Source organism: Vicia villosa, linkage group LG1 (genome assembly GCF_029867415.1).
Source record: "Vicia villosa cultivar HV-30 ecotype Madison, WI linkage group LG1, Vvil1.0, whole genome shotgun sequence".
Lineage (NCBI taxonomy): Eukaryota > Viridiplantae > Streptophyta > Magnoliopsida > Fabales > Fabaceae > Vicia > Vicia villosa.
Window position 1 is genome coordinate 128,587,783 of NC_081180.1, and position 16,779 is coordinate 128,604,561.

The 16,779-nt window shown below is 36.1% G+C and overlaps 2 protein-coding genes across 3 annotated transcripts; one reads left to right on the forward strand and one right to left on the reverse strand.

The window, feature by feature from the left end:
* Window positions 1-6,316: 6,316 nt before the first annotated feature.
* LOC131644173 (uncharacterized) lies at window positions 6,317-9,878 on the forward strand. Its single transcript, XM_058914597.1, has 8 exons — window positions 6,317-6,898; window positions 7,236-7,609; window positions 7,720-7,969; window positions 8,076-8,241; window positions 8,342-8,444; window positions 8,551-8,679; window positions 9,050-9,265; window positions 9,459-9,878. Exons 1-8 carry the CDS (start codon window positions 6,673-6,675, stop codon window positions 9,738-9,740), a joined length of 1,746 nt encoding a protein of 581 aa, XP_058770580.1. The 5' UTR covers window positions 6,317-6,672; the 3' UTR covers window positions 9,741-9,878.
* Window positions 9,879-9,974: 96 nt separating this feature from the next.
* Window positions 9,975-16,192, reverse strand: LOC131644174 (uncharacterized). Of its 2 annotated transcripts, none has more exons than XM_058914599.1 (2): window positions 14,286-15,883; window positions 9,975-10,767 (listed from the first exon to the last, which is right to left on the reverse strand). In XM_058914599.1, exons 1-2 carry the CDS (start codon window positions 15,840-15,842, stop codon window positions 10,357-10,359), a joined length of 1,968 nt encoding a protein of 655 aa, XP_058770582.1. In that variant the 5' UTR covers window positions 15,843-15,883; the 3' UTR covers window positions 9,975-10,356. The 2 variants fall into 2 exon arrangements, with proteins under 2 accessions (XP_058770582.1, XP_058770581.1); XM_058914598.1 differs by lacking the exon at window positions 9,975-10,767 and adding an exon at window positions 10,822-11,203 and having other exon boundaries at window positions 14,286-16,192.
* Window positions 16,193-16,779: the final 587 nt, after the last annotated feature.

A 16,779-nucleotide genomic window follows, 5' to 3' on the forward strand; every position in this document is an offset into this window, starting at 1 on the left:
AGGTTTGTTGGGCCATCATTTCTCCAATAAGTCTATAAATACAACACACTCTTCTTCATCCTCTTCACACCAGAAAACACAAATGACACAAACCTACCCTCACCTAGCATTCGTCTACTTTGAAACCGGCTACCCGATGCCGTTCCAATTTCGCTTATCGCGCGACACGCCGTTTGCGGAGTTGATAACGTCGCTCAACACGCTTTTGCACTATCCCGAGAATCGAAAGGTTGTCAAGCTCGAGTACCGCTCGCCATCGCTTAACGACGAGGGAGACATTAAGTTCACACCTTTTGAGATTAAGAACGTCGAAGATTTAGCGGTTTTGTGGACAACATTCGACCGATTTTCTTCGAAGGGCCCGATCGAGTTGGACGCGAAACTTCAAAGATCGGCGGACGACGTTATCAAAATGTTGACTCATCCCCACCTACCCGTGTTTAACAATATGTAACTTTAATCTTATGTAATGTGATCGATGTAATCTTCATCCGATTAAATAAAGCGAATCGTTATTGTTTGTTATTTTTCTTCTGTCCAGACCTTATTTCGGAAGTACATTTCCGAATTTCTCCAAGGGGGGGTGAATTCGGAGATGAACTTCCGAATACACCAATTTTCTGAAAAACAACTTTATTTCGGAGATGCATCTCCGAAATCAATATTTTATAATAAAAAAACACCTTTTCGGAGATACATTTCCGAAAACACCTTTTTTTTTCAAAAAAAGTACGTTTTCGGAAATGAACTTCCGAAACTAGGGCTATTTTGGTAAATTCACCGGAGGTGGCCAAGAAAGTTAGGAGGTGGGTGAAGAAATTTCCTTAATCTTTATCATTCATTATAGTCTAATATATGCATCAACGATATTAATTAATAGATGATCAACAAAGATAATGGAAGGATGAAGAATATGAGAAAGGACGTAAGAGGTTTAGTTTCTTAGAATTAGACAATTTTTGTGAAATTTTATTATTATTATTATTATTATTATTATTATTATTATTATTATTATTATTATATATTTTTTTGGATAGAAATATATTTATTATATTTTAATAAAGATAGTTTGGTCATTTTTATTATATAGTATTTATACTATTTATTTAGACGAGTATTTATACTATTGTAATTCTTATTCTATCAACATTTATTATTCTAATAAAAATTTAACCTCTTTCTCTTTTCTCACTTCTTTCTTTTTTGTCGATATGATATCAAAGTCGAGTTAAAAACTATAATGTGAAAATTGTACCACAACTATATTAGTCATAAAAGTGATTATTGAAGTCGTATGAATATTATTGAAGATGTTTGTAGTTTGTCGATCTAATCCTTTGAACTAATTATTAAGATGAGATTTGATAAATGCAAAATTTATTAGATTTAGACAAGTATTTATAAACTTAAATCACAAGTAATCACATGAAACAACCTCAATTTATAATGAAAAGATTATAAAACAATGAAATTTTTAACTATATTACTCATAAGCTCAAGTAAAAATGGTCAAAGAAATCATAAAGTAACAAACAACAGATGGAACCATTCATCAAAGAGAATTTTGGTAGAGCAGTTGCACTTCATTCTCACCAGAAATACATTAATAACAATAGGGAAGAGAGAGATTGAAGGAGAAGTGTTGCTGGAGATATCGATACAAATGTTGTTAAACTTCTTTCTTCTAGATTATCATTGTACAACTACTATGAGTAGGAGTAGTTAATTTCTCTTTTTTAAGATTAGATGTAGTCATTGAATATTCAGGTATCAATCTTGATAATGGTGTTTTATGTAAATCTAATTATGCTTTACTGTTGACGATCATCTTCATGCTTCATGTTTGTTCTAGAGTATCTAACTAGAACTTGTTTTCATGATTTTGAAATGATATTGAGAAATACTTTTCATCATTAGATAAAAAAAAATCATTTTCTAGATGCTAAATTGTAGAGATAGATTTAGGTTTAGCATCCATATATACTATTGAATCTTAATGTTATCATATTAGTTAATAGGCTGAGTGATCATCTATTAGGTATATTTGACTTCACGATGTTGATTTAGAAATAAGTAACGAACGCGAAGTGATATATGGTAATATTAATTACTAATTAGAAATACATATAACTGACCGTGATATCATATAAATATATGGAGATGAAATTTGTACAGGTTAAAAAGTACAAGTGTGCATGTTCACCCTACAAGGAGGTTGCCCACTGAGGCAAGAATCCATGTACGATGGTATTTTACAATGTTTTAGGATACCTGCTCACATGAGGTGAGAGGCTTTGTGGATGGTGGTATGTTAAAGTGGAAGCGTATGTGGGGTTTGATATGTATGGCTTGAGATCCACCTTCTCCCCTTGAAAGGAGATGTGTTTATAGAGGCCTCTAGGGCCTAGGATTCTCTTGGGAAGGGTTAGCGCTCACTCCATCCATGGTGGAAAGTTAAATTCCCTATATCCTAGGAAGTCGTGGGCTAGTTATTGGCCCTAACTTCTCTCTGCCTTAGAAAATGTCTTATCCCATGTTTCCCACGAATGACTAATCATGGGGTAAGGCGATAAATCCTTTGGCGATACTCCAATGTCACCTGTCATGATGCGGTCTAAAGGCATATCACCCTTGGCAGCCTATTTCTTGATTTTTGTTGCTTCTCCCTCGTCTAGTGGAAGTTCGCCCGATTGTAGATAGTGTAGTATGGGCGGCATCCATATAGATTATGGGATAACTTTTAGGGAGTACACATCTTCTACCTTAATTCTAAAGGAGTCGAGTCTTCTAGATAAACATTTTGTTGAAACCCTCTGTCTTTGATGTGTCTAGTTTGGACAGGAGGTTTGATCTGAAGTTTTTCTCACAGGGGACATGCTCTATTTTAAAGGAGGAGAAGTGAGAAGATAGACTTTGTGCCTTTTATATATATCTTATCAGCTAAGGCTCATTGGCTTGGTACCTCCCAGATATTTGGTTGGCGACTAGTTATGAGTCACTTTTGGCTTTCAATCTAAAGGCTCTCATCTCTAAGGCGAGGATCATGTTGGCGATGAGAGACTCGTATTCCTCTTGGTTGTTGCTGGAAGTGAACTATAACTTTAGGGCTTACCCGATGAATATGTCGCCATATCCTTCTAGAATCATCCCAACATCGCTCCCTTTTACGTTGGAGGCGCCATCTACGGATATCGCCCATTCTGGGGACATCTCCTCATCTATAGGTGGGCTTAATTATGCGGAAGAATCGTCCATATCTTGTGACTTGATGCTTCCCCTCGGAACATATTGGATGTCGTATTCCGAGAGTTCCATTGCTCAGGATACCATCCTCCCTACTAGATCGGGCTTTTTCAAGACTTACCGAATATGGTGGTTGGGTTTTACCAGGATCTCGTGACCTTAAAAGTATGATCTAAATTTTCTCGTTGTAATAACGATGGCTAGCGCCGGTTTCTCAATTTTATGATAGCATGCTCTCACGCCTCTGAACACCTTGCTTACGAAATACACATGTTTCTTCGCCTTGTCTTTCTCTTGGACAAGGACTGAGCTCATCGCCTGATCTATAACTGACAGTTAAATGAGTAACGACAACCCATCTCTCGGGCGAGTTAGGATAGGGTGCTTGTTATGAAACTCTTTACCTTGGTGAAAGCCTCCTCGCACTCTAGGGTCCACTCAAACCTCTCCTTCTTCTTTAAGGTGATGAAGAAGAGAAAAGCTTTGTCGCTTACACAGGAAAGAAAACGAGACAGGGCGCTGAGGTGACATGTGAGTTACTATACTTCCTTTAAATTTGTGAGGCTCCTCACAGTGATGACCGGTCGAAACTTATTTGGATTGGCCTTAATGCCTCTCTAAGTCAGCATAAAGCCTAAGAATTTCGCCACCTGAACCCTGAAGGAACACTTGGCGGGGTTTATGCACATATCATATTTCTCGACTTACTACATGACATCCTCCAATTCTTCTACATGGTTGCGCCCTTAGATAGTCTTAACTATCATGTCGCTAACGTAAACTTATAGGTTTCGCCCTATCTGGCGGAGATGACATCATCCATGAGTCGCTGGTAGGTGTCGCCAGCATTTTTAAGGCTGAAAGCCATGACGTTTAAGTATTAATTTCCATAATTTGACATGAAGGTTGTTTTGGGTGCGTCCAAGGGGTCCATCTGAACCAGGTTATACCTCGAGTATGCATCCATGAAGCTTAACATGCAGTAGCCTGATGATCTATCGATGAGGCGATCGATGTAAGTGGGTATTGATCTTTAGGGCAGGTGTTCAGATTTGTAAAATCTACACACATTCACCATCTGTTGTTAGATTTTCATACTAGAACCACGTTGACCATCTAGATGGGGTATTTTGTTTCCATGATGAACATAGCGTCAAATGATTTCCCCACCTCTTCATGAATGGCGGCTCTCTTTTCTTCGCCAACTTTCTACTTCTATTGTGCCATTGGTCTAGCAGAAGGATGGATGGCGAGTCCATGACTTACCACTTTGGTGTCTATTCTTGGCATGTCGGTGGGAGCCTAAGCAAACATGTCCACATTCTTAATGAGTTGGTCGACTAGTTCTCATTCCTCCTTAGTGGAAAATGAATTACCTATCTTAGTCACCTCATGGGCGCGAGGACCTATCTGGACATCCTTCAAATCTTCTAAGGGCATGAGCCTTTCAACCTTTGCGCCCAATCTAGGGTTCTAGCACTCGAAGTTAGTATTTGGAACTTCAAAAGGAGGGACATCTACAAGGAAGATCTCTTCTTTCAATGTATTCATACTACTTTAATAGCACTCTTAAGCTGCTTGTTGGTCCCCTCGAAAATTTAGAAAACTCCATTTGAAAAGTAGACATGAAAAATAGTTCACTGAACCAAAATCATTTGATGAAGAAAATGATAAAAAAATACTTAAATCCAAACTCATTAACAAAGCAAAACATAAAAACACAAAATCAGTGTTATTTTTATGTCAAAATTTGAAAAAACACATAATCAAACTCATAAATGACAAAATATGAGTTTTTAACATAAACAATTATTTAAAAGGAAAACGCAAAAAAAGAATCAAGTATTACAAAATCGCTAGTGTTCTTGTATCAAATGAGGAAAAACATTACTTATGACAGAACATCTTGTATCGATAAAGATAACAGAACATCAACACATAAGAAGAAAGAATGAATGAGCACCTTGTATAAGAAATGTGAAAGTGGAAATGGGTTAGGGGAAGGAAGGAAAAAAACATATTGGATGAATGTAAGAGTGAAAAAGTGGAATGGGTGGAAAAATCGGAAGTCGTATTGAAGAGGGAGAGAGTAAGCAAAGTTTAATCAAATAGGGAATGAAAGTGAGAGAGAAAAAGAGTGAAAACCAATTATTTAAAAAACGGGCAACTTAAAAATCAACACGAGGACGAATTATCCTAGCATGAGAGAGAATTATATTAATACATTTGTTGATTATTCATTTGTCCTTTGGTAGTGTAAATATTACAAAAGGTAAGGGAAAATCAGATAGTCTACATTCATCTAGTTATATTATTTATAGAGTTAATTGAGTCGGTGTCATGTTAAACATAAGAATATTAATGTTATTAAAGTTAGTTGGAGTTTCTCAATCTCATCTTTTAAATTAATTTTTGAGATAAGTCAAAGTCTAATTAAGAGTAGTTGAATATGTATTTAAAATTTTATATGACTTTTCACATTATTTTTTAATGTATTAATTATTATATTTTAACTATTCAAATTTATTAAAAAAGTTAATTTTTTTATTATAGACTATTACTATATTTTGACTATTTCACAAGTATGGAGAGAAATTCCATCCAAAAAAAAGGAGAGAAACAAAATAATAGACTTATTAATCTCCATTTGGACCCACCATCCCTCTACAATACACTTGAAGGTTACAACTTTGAAGCACTGCATCTGCATGGATGTTTCCAATTGGTTTGGTTTTGTCTTGTTTCTACTTCCTATGCACAAATATCCTTCACCCTCTCCCATCACTTTCCCTCTTTTATTGATTTGGTAAGTCCAATTTTCCTATCTTTTTACCCTTTCCAAATAATCAATCATTTTATTTCAAGGACCAAAATTAAAGACCTATCTTATTCTGATACAAAACTCACATATTTATTTACATTTAATGTTCATGTCTTTGTCTTGTGTTTTGTTATGTGTCTCATTGATATCTTATAAGCAAGATATTGTAATTTATTATTATACTATAATAATGATAATAATATTTCACACCTCTCTCACACACACACACATGTTATTATTATATATGAAAAAAATATGTGTTTCTGTTCCAAAGGCTTTCTTTCTCATAAAGCTGTTGTATTGTATTGTATTGTATCATATTCTTATCTTCTTCACCGATTGAAACTTTTGTTCTTTTCTCTGCATGTGTTTGTTTTTGTGTTCTCTTATGATGCTTTTCTTTTCAACTTTCTAACTACATAACCAGTTATCAAAGTCATACAACTCATACCTACCTTTCTTCTCTAAACAGTTTTCCAAGTGCAAATAATTGTGTGATTTTTGAAGTTTGTTCATCATTGGAGTAGTTGCCACAGTTCAACACAAGTGTGTGGTTTGGTTTGAGAATTGACAAGTTTGAGAATTGTTAAGAAAAGAGAAAGTGAAAAATGGAGGCATTGAATCAGAAATCTATTGAGAGAGTGGTTTCTCAAAGAGCACTACAAATGGGAAATTCATTTTCTTGTCAAATTTGTGTTGTTGGATTTCTGTCTGGAGTTTGCTTAACTTCTCTCTTCTTAGCTGCTTTGACTTCTTTTGGTACCTTTCATTTTGGCCCCATTTTGTTTTCATCTATGTCAATGGATGATAATTCTACTTCTCACAACAATATCAGTAAGTATTTTCAACCATTTCTTATTTTTATCCTTGTTTTTTCTCTTTTCTTGAAGCGCAAACACACCGGACACGACACTGATACCTCAAAATTCATAATAATTTGAAAAAAAAATGAGTAAATTGAACGTAATCACAATAACACGGACACAGATACGCCTTTTTTCAAAGTGTCAGGAGAGGTTATGAGTCCTGCTCATTTTTGTTTTAATCAAAGTTTGGTGTATTCAATGAATTTTAACCATGAAGCTTAACTTGATGAGAAGGAGTTAATGCTTGTGTATGAAGCAACTTTTGAACATTATAAGCTTCTTACATGATTTGTTTGTTTTCTCAGACATGGTTACAGGAGCCAACTGCAATGTTAAGGTTAAGGAAACAAAGAGATTGTTGGATTTGAAGAGCGCTAGAGAGAGAGACAACGATGAAAGAATCTCGTCGCTTTATTCAGTTTGGAGTGCAGTGTTGAATGAATCTAAAAATGAGGACAATTGGGACTTATGGTCTAGTTTGCCTAATGCTCCACATTTGGAAAACTGCAAGTTGAAAACGCAACTATATCGCAATTTTGACGAGCGTGTAGAAAATGAGACGTTTCCGTTATGGACTAGTTGGAAGGGGTTTTTGCAGAATTTGCCTGTTGTTCCAAATGAGCACATACAAAATCCAAAGCATGATGAGGCCGTATCTAAAGGAGCTTATCCACCGTGGGTGCGATTTTCAACTAACAATCATGCATTAGTTTAAGGAATAATATGAATTTCCTTAGAACATAAAAGGACTCTTACATTGTTCATCGGAACCTTTTTTTTTTTTTGCAGATTGAAGGATCTGATGAAGACAACTATCCCTTGACTAGAAAAGTGCAGCGCGACATATGGATCCATCAACATCCTTTAAACTGTAACGACCCGAATGTGAAGTTCCTTGTTGCTGATTGGGAAAGATTGCCTGGATTTGGCATTGGAGCTCAGATTGCTTCAATGAGTGGACTTCTTGGTATTGCAATCAATGAAGGAAGAGTCCTAGTTGCCAACCATTACAACCGAGCCGATCATGATGGTTGCAAAGGTATATGATTTTCTGAGAATCCTCATCATATATTATGAATAATGTTGGAAAAGTAAAAAACAGTATGAATGTGATGATATTAAAAGGCGAACTCTTTCACGTGCAGGGTCTTCTCGGTCTAGTTGGAGTTGTTACTTCTTTCTGGAAACATCCCTTGATTGCCGTCAGCGTGCATTTGAACTTATGAAAAGTGAAGAGGCGCGGAGCAAAGGAGTTGTGACCACAAAAGAAAATTATACAACAAAGCATATATGGAATGGACCAACTCCTAGGTAAATCTCTCAGAACTGCATTTATGATGATTGCTTCCATGCTGAGATTCTGAATGTACTTACAGTTGTTTTGTTCTTCCAATGCTAATATATACTTCAGGAAGTGGGGACTTCCATGGATTTATTTGCAACCTACAACTTATATAAATGGGAGTTTGTTGATTTCTCATAGAAAAATGGATAGAAGGTGGTGGAGAGCACAGGTACTTGTTTGGCATGCAACAAGAATATGTGTCTATTTCAATAGATAAACTCAAATAAATCAATTCAAACTTCCCATAATCTTGCTATTATAAATATTGTTTTCAGGCTGTACGCTACTTCATGAGGTTTCCAACTGAATACACATGCAATTTAATGAATGAGGCCCGTCACGCCGCCTTCGGAAAATTAGCTGCAAAAATGGCTCTTCAAAGTCTTGATGCAGACTGGTCCAAGGTGGTTGTTAAATTTTTTGCATTCTTTTTCTTATAATGAGTATCAAGAGTTAAATGTATATTATATTTAACCTTGCTTTTCATCATGATACAAAGTGCTTGAAAATTATCCTTTAAGAAAAACAATCTAATTCAAGGGGATCAATGTTCACTTGCGGGGACCATAATTGTTAGCACCTAGCGGAATTCCAACCTGAGATTTTGGAAAGAGCACACTTTCAGAACTCAAGCTTTCACCAATAGACCAATCCCTGAGGATAGTTATTTTGATTGTTTGATAAACACAACTGAAGTTTTACATATTAGGTAGACATTGGTCTTGAGTTAGTATTCATGAAGTGTATATACTTCCCTTTACTCCTTTGTCTCAGGAAAGCAGTGACAGACCAAAGTCTGAAATTGATGAATATGTATGGTCCAATCACAAGCCTTGGGTCCCTAGGCCTCTTCTAAGCATGCATGTAAGGATGGGAGACAAAGCAGGCGAAATGAAGGTTGTTGAATTCGAAGAATACATGCAGCTTGCTGATCAAATTCGGAGTCACTTTCCAAATCTTAATAGCATTTGGCTTTCTACCGAGATGCAGGTACTAGTTATCTATCTATCTGAATTCCATCGGTCAAGGAATTCTGCGTGGTGCAGTTAAACAATTTGGACTATCGAACCAAGAACAATCCATTTGTCTGATCTTGCTTTGATAGTCTGAATCGTTTAACAATGGCACTAATTACTAGTTTGTTATAGAGTCTAATACAAATTCTACTCTTGATTTGGTTCAGCAAGTGATTGTCAAAACCAGAGAGTATTCACATTGGAACTTTTACTATACAAAGGTAGGACGCCAGGCTAGGGCTAATATGTCAATGGCAGATTATGAAGCCAGACTGGGTAGAGAGACCGGCACTAATTATCCACTAGTTAATTTCTTAATGGCTGCTGATTCAGATTTTTTTGTTGGGGCATTGGGTTCTACTTGGTCCTTCCTTATAGATGGAATGAGAAATACAGGGGGTAAGGTAATGGCTGGATACTTGAGTGTCAACAAGGATAGATTTTGGTAATGTCTTGTATAATTGATCATTTGTAAATATGACAATATGATTAATTGTTTTCTCCACAAGTCTTGTAATTTTTGCGATGTTCCTCTCTGTTCTGTCTTGGACTCGGAAGATATATAAAATGTCAAGAAAATTCAATAATCCACCATGATGAAAAGAAAAGGCAACAAAGCAGATTCAAACTATCAAAATGAAAAGAATTACAGAAGTCAACAAAATTTACTATGTCAGTTCAAAAAATAGCCAAAACTTGATCAATGAACAATGAATACAGACCGAGGTCCTACTCACAAAAATGCAAGATCAATAAACAGAAATAGATGAAGATACAAATAGTGGTATCTTAACGAAAATTAGAATGAAACCAAGTGCAACTAATTGAAGGGAATACTCCTGCTTCATTTTCACTTCATATTACAATACAGCAATTTTCAGATGATGACAGCTCTCTTTATGATTCGATCTAACAAACAGGCGAAAAATATAGAGGCGTAAAGTTCCCAGTAAATTTGTGGCAAGTTCATCCAATGTGAAAAGTATAGTCAGCTGTGCAAAAATACTGTCTTTACACTTTCTCTCTGGCGGCAATTATAAAAAGTAGCCATGCAGATATCCCACACTATTGATTCAATTCACCCACCTCATCACTCCCCTGTTGAGCTCCATCTCCTCCTTTAGAGGCTGTCTGCTTCTTATTTTTCTTACTTTTGGCTCTTTTTGCCTTCATACGACGCTTCCTCTCACTTGCATCCACCCATTTGTAGTCTGAAGGAATAATGAAAGGGTCTACTCCATCCTTATATCTGTGACTGTGACTGTGACTATGACTATCAGAGTCACTAGATAACACGCCACGATTTCCTTTCATCCACGAAATCCAGGATGTCGACCCTTCAGATTCCTTGGATTTAGGATCCTGGAAGTAGACTGGGCTAGTGGGTGGTGTTGAAAATTCCTCTGATGTCTGATGTTCCTCAAATTTTGTAAAAGTGATAATAACTCTTATAGTAGGGACTATAGGAATAGCTACCTGCACAGCAGTAGGATAACCAGAGGCATGAGAAATGATGTTGCAACAGACAAACACTGATTTAGCACGTTTTATAAAAAAATGGACGGAAATAGATTAGTAACACTATGAAATATTAATTTGATTATACAATACAATGTCATACAAGAAAAGAAAGACTAACAGCCATATGAAAATATATCCTATATACATCTGACTTGTTTAAAAGTGTCTCTTAATTCTTAAATGTTCAAAAAGGATAAACCAGCAGATTGTAGCATCCTTTCCATAATGCAAGTAGAAGAATTATACTTCTGAAGTTTTGCCACGTGTATTGATGTCCATTAGATTTAGTACGCCACGTTGACTTTACTCTTGCAGTGCTAGAGTTTCATACCTCCACTACATTTTTACGATGTTTGGGCAACATATGGAATTTGCTTTGCAATATATTGTTCTGCACAGATGATGAAAAGCTACAATGTGTTTTTGATTTATTTTTTTAAGGGGTCAAAAGGGGTTGGGGGATCAAATGGCATAGTTCTTTTGTTGGTAAATTAGAGGATTATAAACATGACTATGACTATTGCTTTTCAATTAGCTGTTTTTGCATTAATTGTTACTTTAATAATTTAAACTACAGAAGGGCAACTCCATGTGTCAGCCGAATGAATCCGGATATAAGCCAGGGACTTCAGAAACTTCTCATTCTTTTAACACATCTCAATGCAAATGTTCAATTAGGACAGAGATTCCAAGGAAGAAAAAAACTAAGAACCTTAAATATCTTAACTATTGATGCCAAGAAGCTCGAGTCACATATTTGAATTTAGAATGATAATAGTATCTCCCCATAGAAAACGATCAATATTTGGAACTAGACCGGTGGAAATCAAAGAAATTTGCAGAAAAAGTAGGGCAATGTTGTTATATTTAAGCCACCCCTCAATGACTGCTTATAAAGAGATTACAATAATTTATAATAAATCCTCAATGAGAATTTTCGGAAACAAATAATAGGGAAACATGCATTAACTAAAACAATCATGTGGATTCTTCTAGAAGAAAACACACGGATTCAAACAAAATTGTTTGCACATGTGACAATAGAGAAAGTATCTATCACTCATCCACTATCAAATAAATGTAGATAACCCCCAACCCAACAATAAGAAATAAAAAACTTTCAAGGAGGTGGGGAAGAATGGCTAGACAAACTGCAACCGTTTTAACAAAAAAACATAAAGAATAATCACCTATTTTCATCCTCATAAAGTACAAGTGTTATCACTTATTACTTATAAGTTCTTAGAAATTTTTGTTATCAATTCAGTTATGCAGAATGCCACCAAAATCAGTTCTTGTTTGTCAAAATGACATAAAATGAATGTAGCAGAGGAGCCTTGATTTAGGGACTAGTTTGATGACATCTTGCATGACTGAGACTAAATTGATTTGCATTATCACGGGACTGAGTTGGTGTAAAAAATATAGAGGGGTCTGCTGTAAATTGTAATATCGCTGCTTAATTGAGGAATCCTGGCCTGTTCGGTTTGAGAAAACATTTATTCTATTCATTTCCTGTTTTTCTCTTATAATTACAAAAACGTCGCATATTTTCATTATGTTCTCTGCTTTCAAGTATTATTAGTTTTGTACAGAAATTAGTCATAGAAAAGAACTTTTTCTCCTTAGTTTTATGTACAATAAGACAATTTGGTAATTAAGCATGAAAAACAGATAACAGAAACAAATAACATTTTCTGAAAGCAAACAGACCCTTTTGGAAAATTCATCTGATAACCAGAATAATGGACATTGGTAATATGTGGAGCATAAAAGTATATGTTTATTCATAAACTCACTACCCTTGGCACAGACGGGGATAATAGACATGTATCTTGTTAGGATATAGAACAAAGGATAATCTAAGTAGTTAAGAGTTGTTAGGGAAATTAGTCAGTTGATTAGTTTGTTAGGTGGTTGTTAAGTTCTGTTATTATGTGGTTATTTTTAGAAATTCCTTAAATAGCCCTGAAGTGGTAGAGGGGGATAATGGGAGAGAGCATTGAATAATTGAGTTTTGTGACTGGTTAATCAAGTGTGAAAGGAGAGTGCTCCTTTGAGAATATTATGTACTTTTCTTTTCCTATTGCTGTAAAATAAAGAATTCTAGTATCTCTTTCGCAATCTTCATTCTTTAGATTACTCAACATTTTTCATCCTCGTAAAGTACAAGTGTTATCACTTATTACTTATAAGTTCTTGGAAATTTTTGTTATCAATTCAGTTATGCAGAATATCACCAAAATCAGTTCTTGTTTGTCAGAATGACATAAAATGGATGTAGCAGAGGAGCCTTGAATTAGGGACTAGTTTGATGACATTTTGCATGACTGAGACTAAATTTATTTGCATTATCATGGGACTGAGTTGATGTAAAAAATATATAGAGGGGTCTGCTGTAATGTCGCTGCTTTATTGAGGAACCCTAGCCTCTTCGGTTTGAGAAAACATTTATTCTATTCATTTCCTGTTTTCCCCTTAATTATAAAAGTGTCACATTATTCTCATTACGTTCTCTGTTTTCAAATATTAGTAGTTTTGTACAGAAATTAGTTATAAACTTATAGAAAAAAACTGTTTCTCCTCAGTTTTATGTACAAATACAATTTGGTAATTAGACATGAAAACCGATAACGGAAACAAATAACATTTTCTTAAAGCAAACAGAGCCTTAATTGATGGAAAATCATCTGATAACTAGAATAATGGACATTGGTAATATGATGGAAAATCGTCTCACTACCCTTGGCACAGACAGGGAAATACTCCCTCCGTCCCACAATGAGTGACCCATTTGGAATAAAATGGTGTCCCAAAATGAATGACCAATTTCAATTTCCAACACACTTTTTCCAATTCTACCCTCTAATTATTAAAAAGTTCACCATTTCCAATACAAAATAAGGATATTATAGTAAAAACAATATTATCTATCTTACTTTTTTACACTTTTCTTAATCTGTGTGAAATGGTGTGCTGGGTCACTCATTGTGGGACGGAGGGAGTAATAGAATTGTATCTTGTCAGGATATAGAATAAAGGATAATCTAAGTAGTTTAGAGTTGTTAGGGAGATTAGTTTGTTAGGTGGTTGTTAAGTTCTGTTGTTATTGTGGTTATTTCTAGCAATTCTTTAAATAGCCCTGAAGTGGTAGAGGGGGGGATAGCTTTAAATAATTGAGTTTTGTGACTGGTTAATCAAGTGTGAAAGGAGAGTGCTCCTTTGAGAATATTATGTACTTTTCTTTTCCTATTGCTGTAAAATAAAGAATTCTAGTATCTCTTTCGCAATCTTCATTCTTTAGATTACTCAACATTGTTCTATTCTGGGAAATTTTTTTACTCAAAAGAAAGGATCCTAACATATCTAGTCTAAGCGTACGTAACAAATATATGAACAGAATCACAGCTAACTAGCATTATCAGAAAATATAAAAAATGAAGCAATAATGTTTATGATAGTATTAGGGTTACCTTGACGGGAAAGGTTCCTTGAGGAAGTTTAGTTGTCAAAAGTTCTCTGAGCCTCCTAATAGCCTTCACCTTGTTTGCTAAGATATCAAGTAAGGGTAGAAGCTCATCTATTTTCAAAGGGAAGTCTTGTGTCAGCCACAGGACAGGTCTTACACCCCTTTTGAACTCACTCTCACTCTTAGACTCCTTACTTGCTCCTTTCTTCTTTTTCTTTTTCTGGTTTTGATCCTTTCCCCTCTTCGAGTTCTTATCTCCATGATCCTCATTCTGAAAGTCAGGCTGTAGATTTTGCTGATCACTTGATCTCTGGTTGCTACCTTCTTGGCCCAACACTGAAAACTTCTTTGAATCCTCATGTTCATCACCACCATTCTTCAAGCTTTTCTTGTTCCATCCAAACCAGCCCTTCTTCCCTTTAACCACACCATTGACTTCAGAATTATCATATACATTTTCGCGACCATCAAATCCTTCTCCTCCTCCAGGTTCCTCGTCCTGGCAAACACCATCAGAGTTCCCCATCCTTAAAGCGGAATCCAATTGTATTCTCTCCTCCGCAGTCAACACATCATCATACCCCTCTCCATTAGCAAAAGCCTCTTCATCATTCAAAGCACCAGGAACCCGCCTCGATTTCACACTAACCATAACATTGAGCATATCATAAACCCTAGCCTTCCAATCTCCAACAATCTCCGTCTTCTCTTGACGCCTCCAATTCAAATTCGGAACAAGCTCCGCCTGAGTAACATCAATTCCCGGCCGATACATATTCGTCTGAAACATCATCGAAACCTCCCGAGCAACTTCCGCATCCGTAGGCTGAGCACCAGCTCCCTCCAAAGCATTGGTAACCTCCTTCTCCTTATGAGAAAGAGCAAGCAAAGAACCACATGGAAGATTAACACTACCATCCTCCGAAGCATAACCCTCACCAAGAAACAAAAAACTCTGATCAGCACGTTGAATTCGAAACCCATCGAAACCAGCCAAAGTCATATCAGCACGAAGATTCGAACCGCGTTTCCAAATCCGGTAAGTATCAGAAGGCGCAATCCTCCCTATAAACGGAATAACAGAACTCTCAAAATGAAAAGAAATCTCCATATAAAAATCACGAATCCTCGAAGCAGAAGCGATAATTCTCGGCAATCTACGGCACCATTTCGCCCAAGCAAGAGGCTGATAATGACGCGCGATAACAAGAGCAATCGATTCCTCTCTATTACACACCGCTTCTTGTAAAGCACTCCAGCCTTGTTCGTTCTGCAGACTCCAATCGGCACCGGCGGACATTAGAATCTCGGCGGAGATTGGATCCCTAAGACGTACGGCAAGGTGGAGAGGGGTTTCCCGACCGGGAACATCGCGGCGATCTATGACGGACGAGACTTTATCGGCTTGAATCTCGGCGGCGAGAGATTGGGACTCGGTGGTTACTTCGCCGGGTTTTGGGAGATTAGGGACGACGGAAACGAGACGGCGGAGGGAAGCGTGGTCGGAGGATAAAACTGCGACGTGGACAGGACTGTGAGCGTATTTTGATATATCTTCCATTTGAAGTGAAATTAAATGAATCTGAATTGTGGTTAGTGCATTTGGTGTTTATAGAGTAGTTAGATAAGGTTGTGGAGTAATGTAGGGGAGTGGAAGTTTCGGTGATTTGAGGGGGAAAGAAAGTACGTGAAAATGAAAGGAAATGGGGGTGTGTGGTTTAGTTTAGGGGTGAATTGAGGGAGATTGGATCTGAGAGAGAGGGAATGAGTGGTGAGAGAAGAGAAGAAGTGAGAAGCACATGAAGGAATCAGGCGGAGTGACAGAGGGGTCAGAAATGGCGTCGTCGTCTCGTCAGTCGGAATTGGATTTGGTGCATTTATTTATTTACTCTTTTGCATTTCAACCTCAATGAAAAGTTGGGATCGTTCAAATTTATATTATTATTTAATTAAATTAAATATTTGATCTGGTTTCTTAGTATGAGTATAATAATTTAAATATCCGATCTAACTTTAATAACCAAAATTGATTACTAATGTGTTGAATTGAATCACGCTTTTGGTTCCACGTGTATATTTGGTTATGTAGTAGTAAAGGAAATTGATTTTTGATAAATTGATGTTATTAGTAGTAAAGGAAATTAGTATTTAATCAACTGATTTTGTAAAATTAAGTTTTTGTTAGAGTGATTTAAAGATAATCTAGATCAATTAAAGTCTAATTCAATTTCAATTTATTCCAACGATCTAACGTATAAAAGTCATCACACATGAGATCGAAGATATATTATTCTAATCTTTACTTTTTATTACACTCTTCTTGAATTCTAAATTGATTCGGGCGTTGGAGTGTTAACTTTGTAGATTTATCTCATGCTTTCGTATAAGAAATCAACACTACTAGTTCAAGACTATTTACGGCCAATACATCCTCATTTTGGTCCTCTTTTGAAAAGTGGCGGCGTCTGTGGGAATTGACTTCTAATTTCTATAAATGC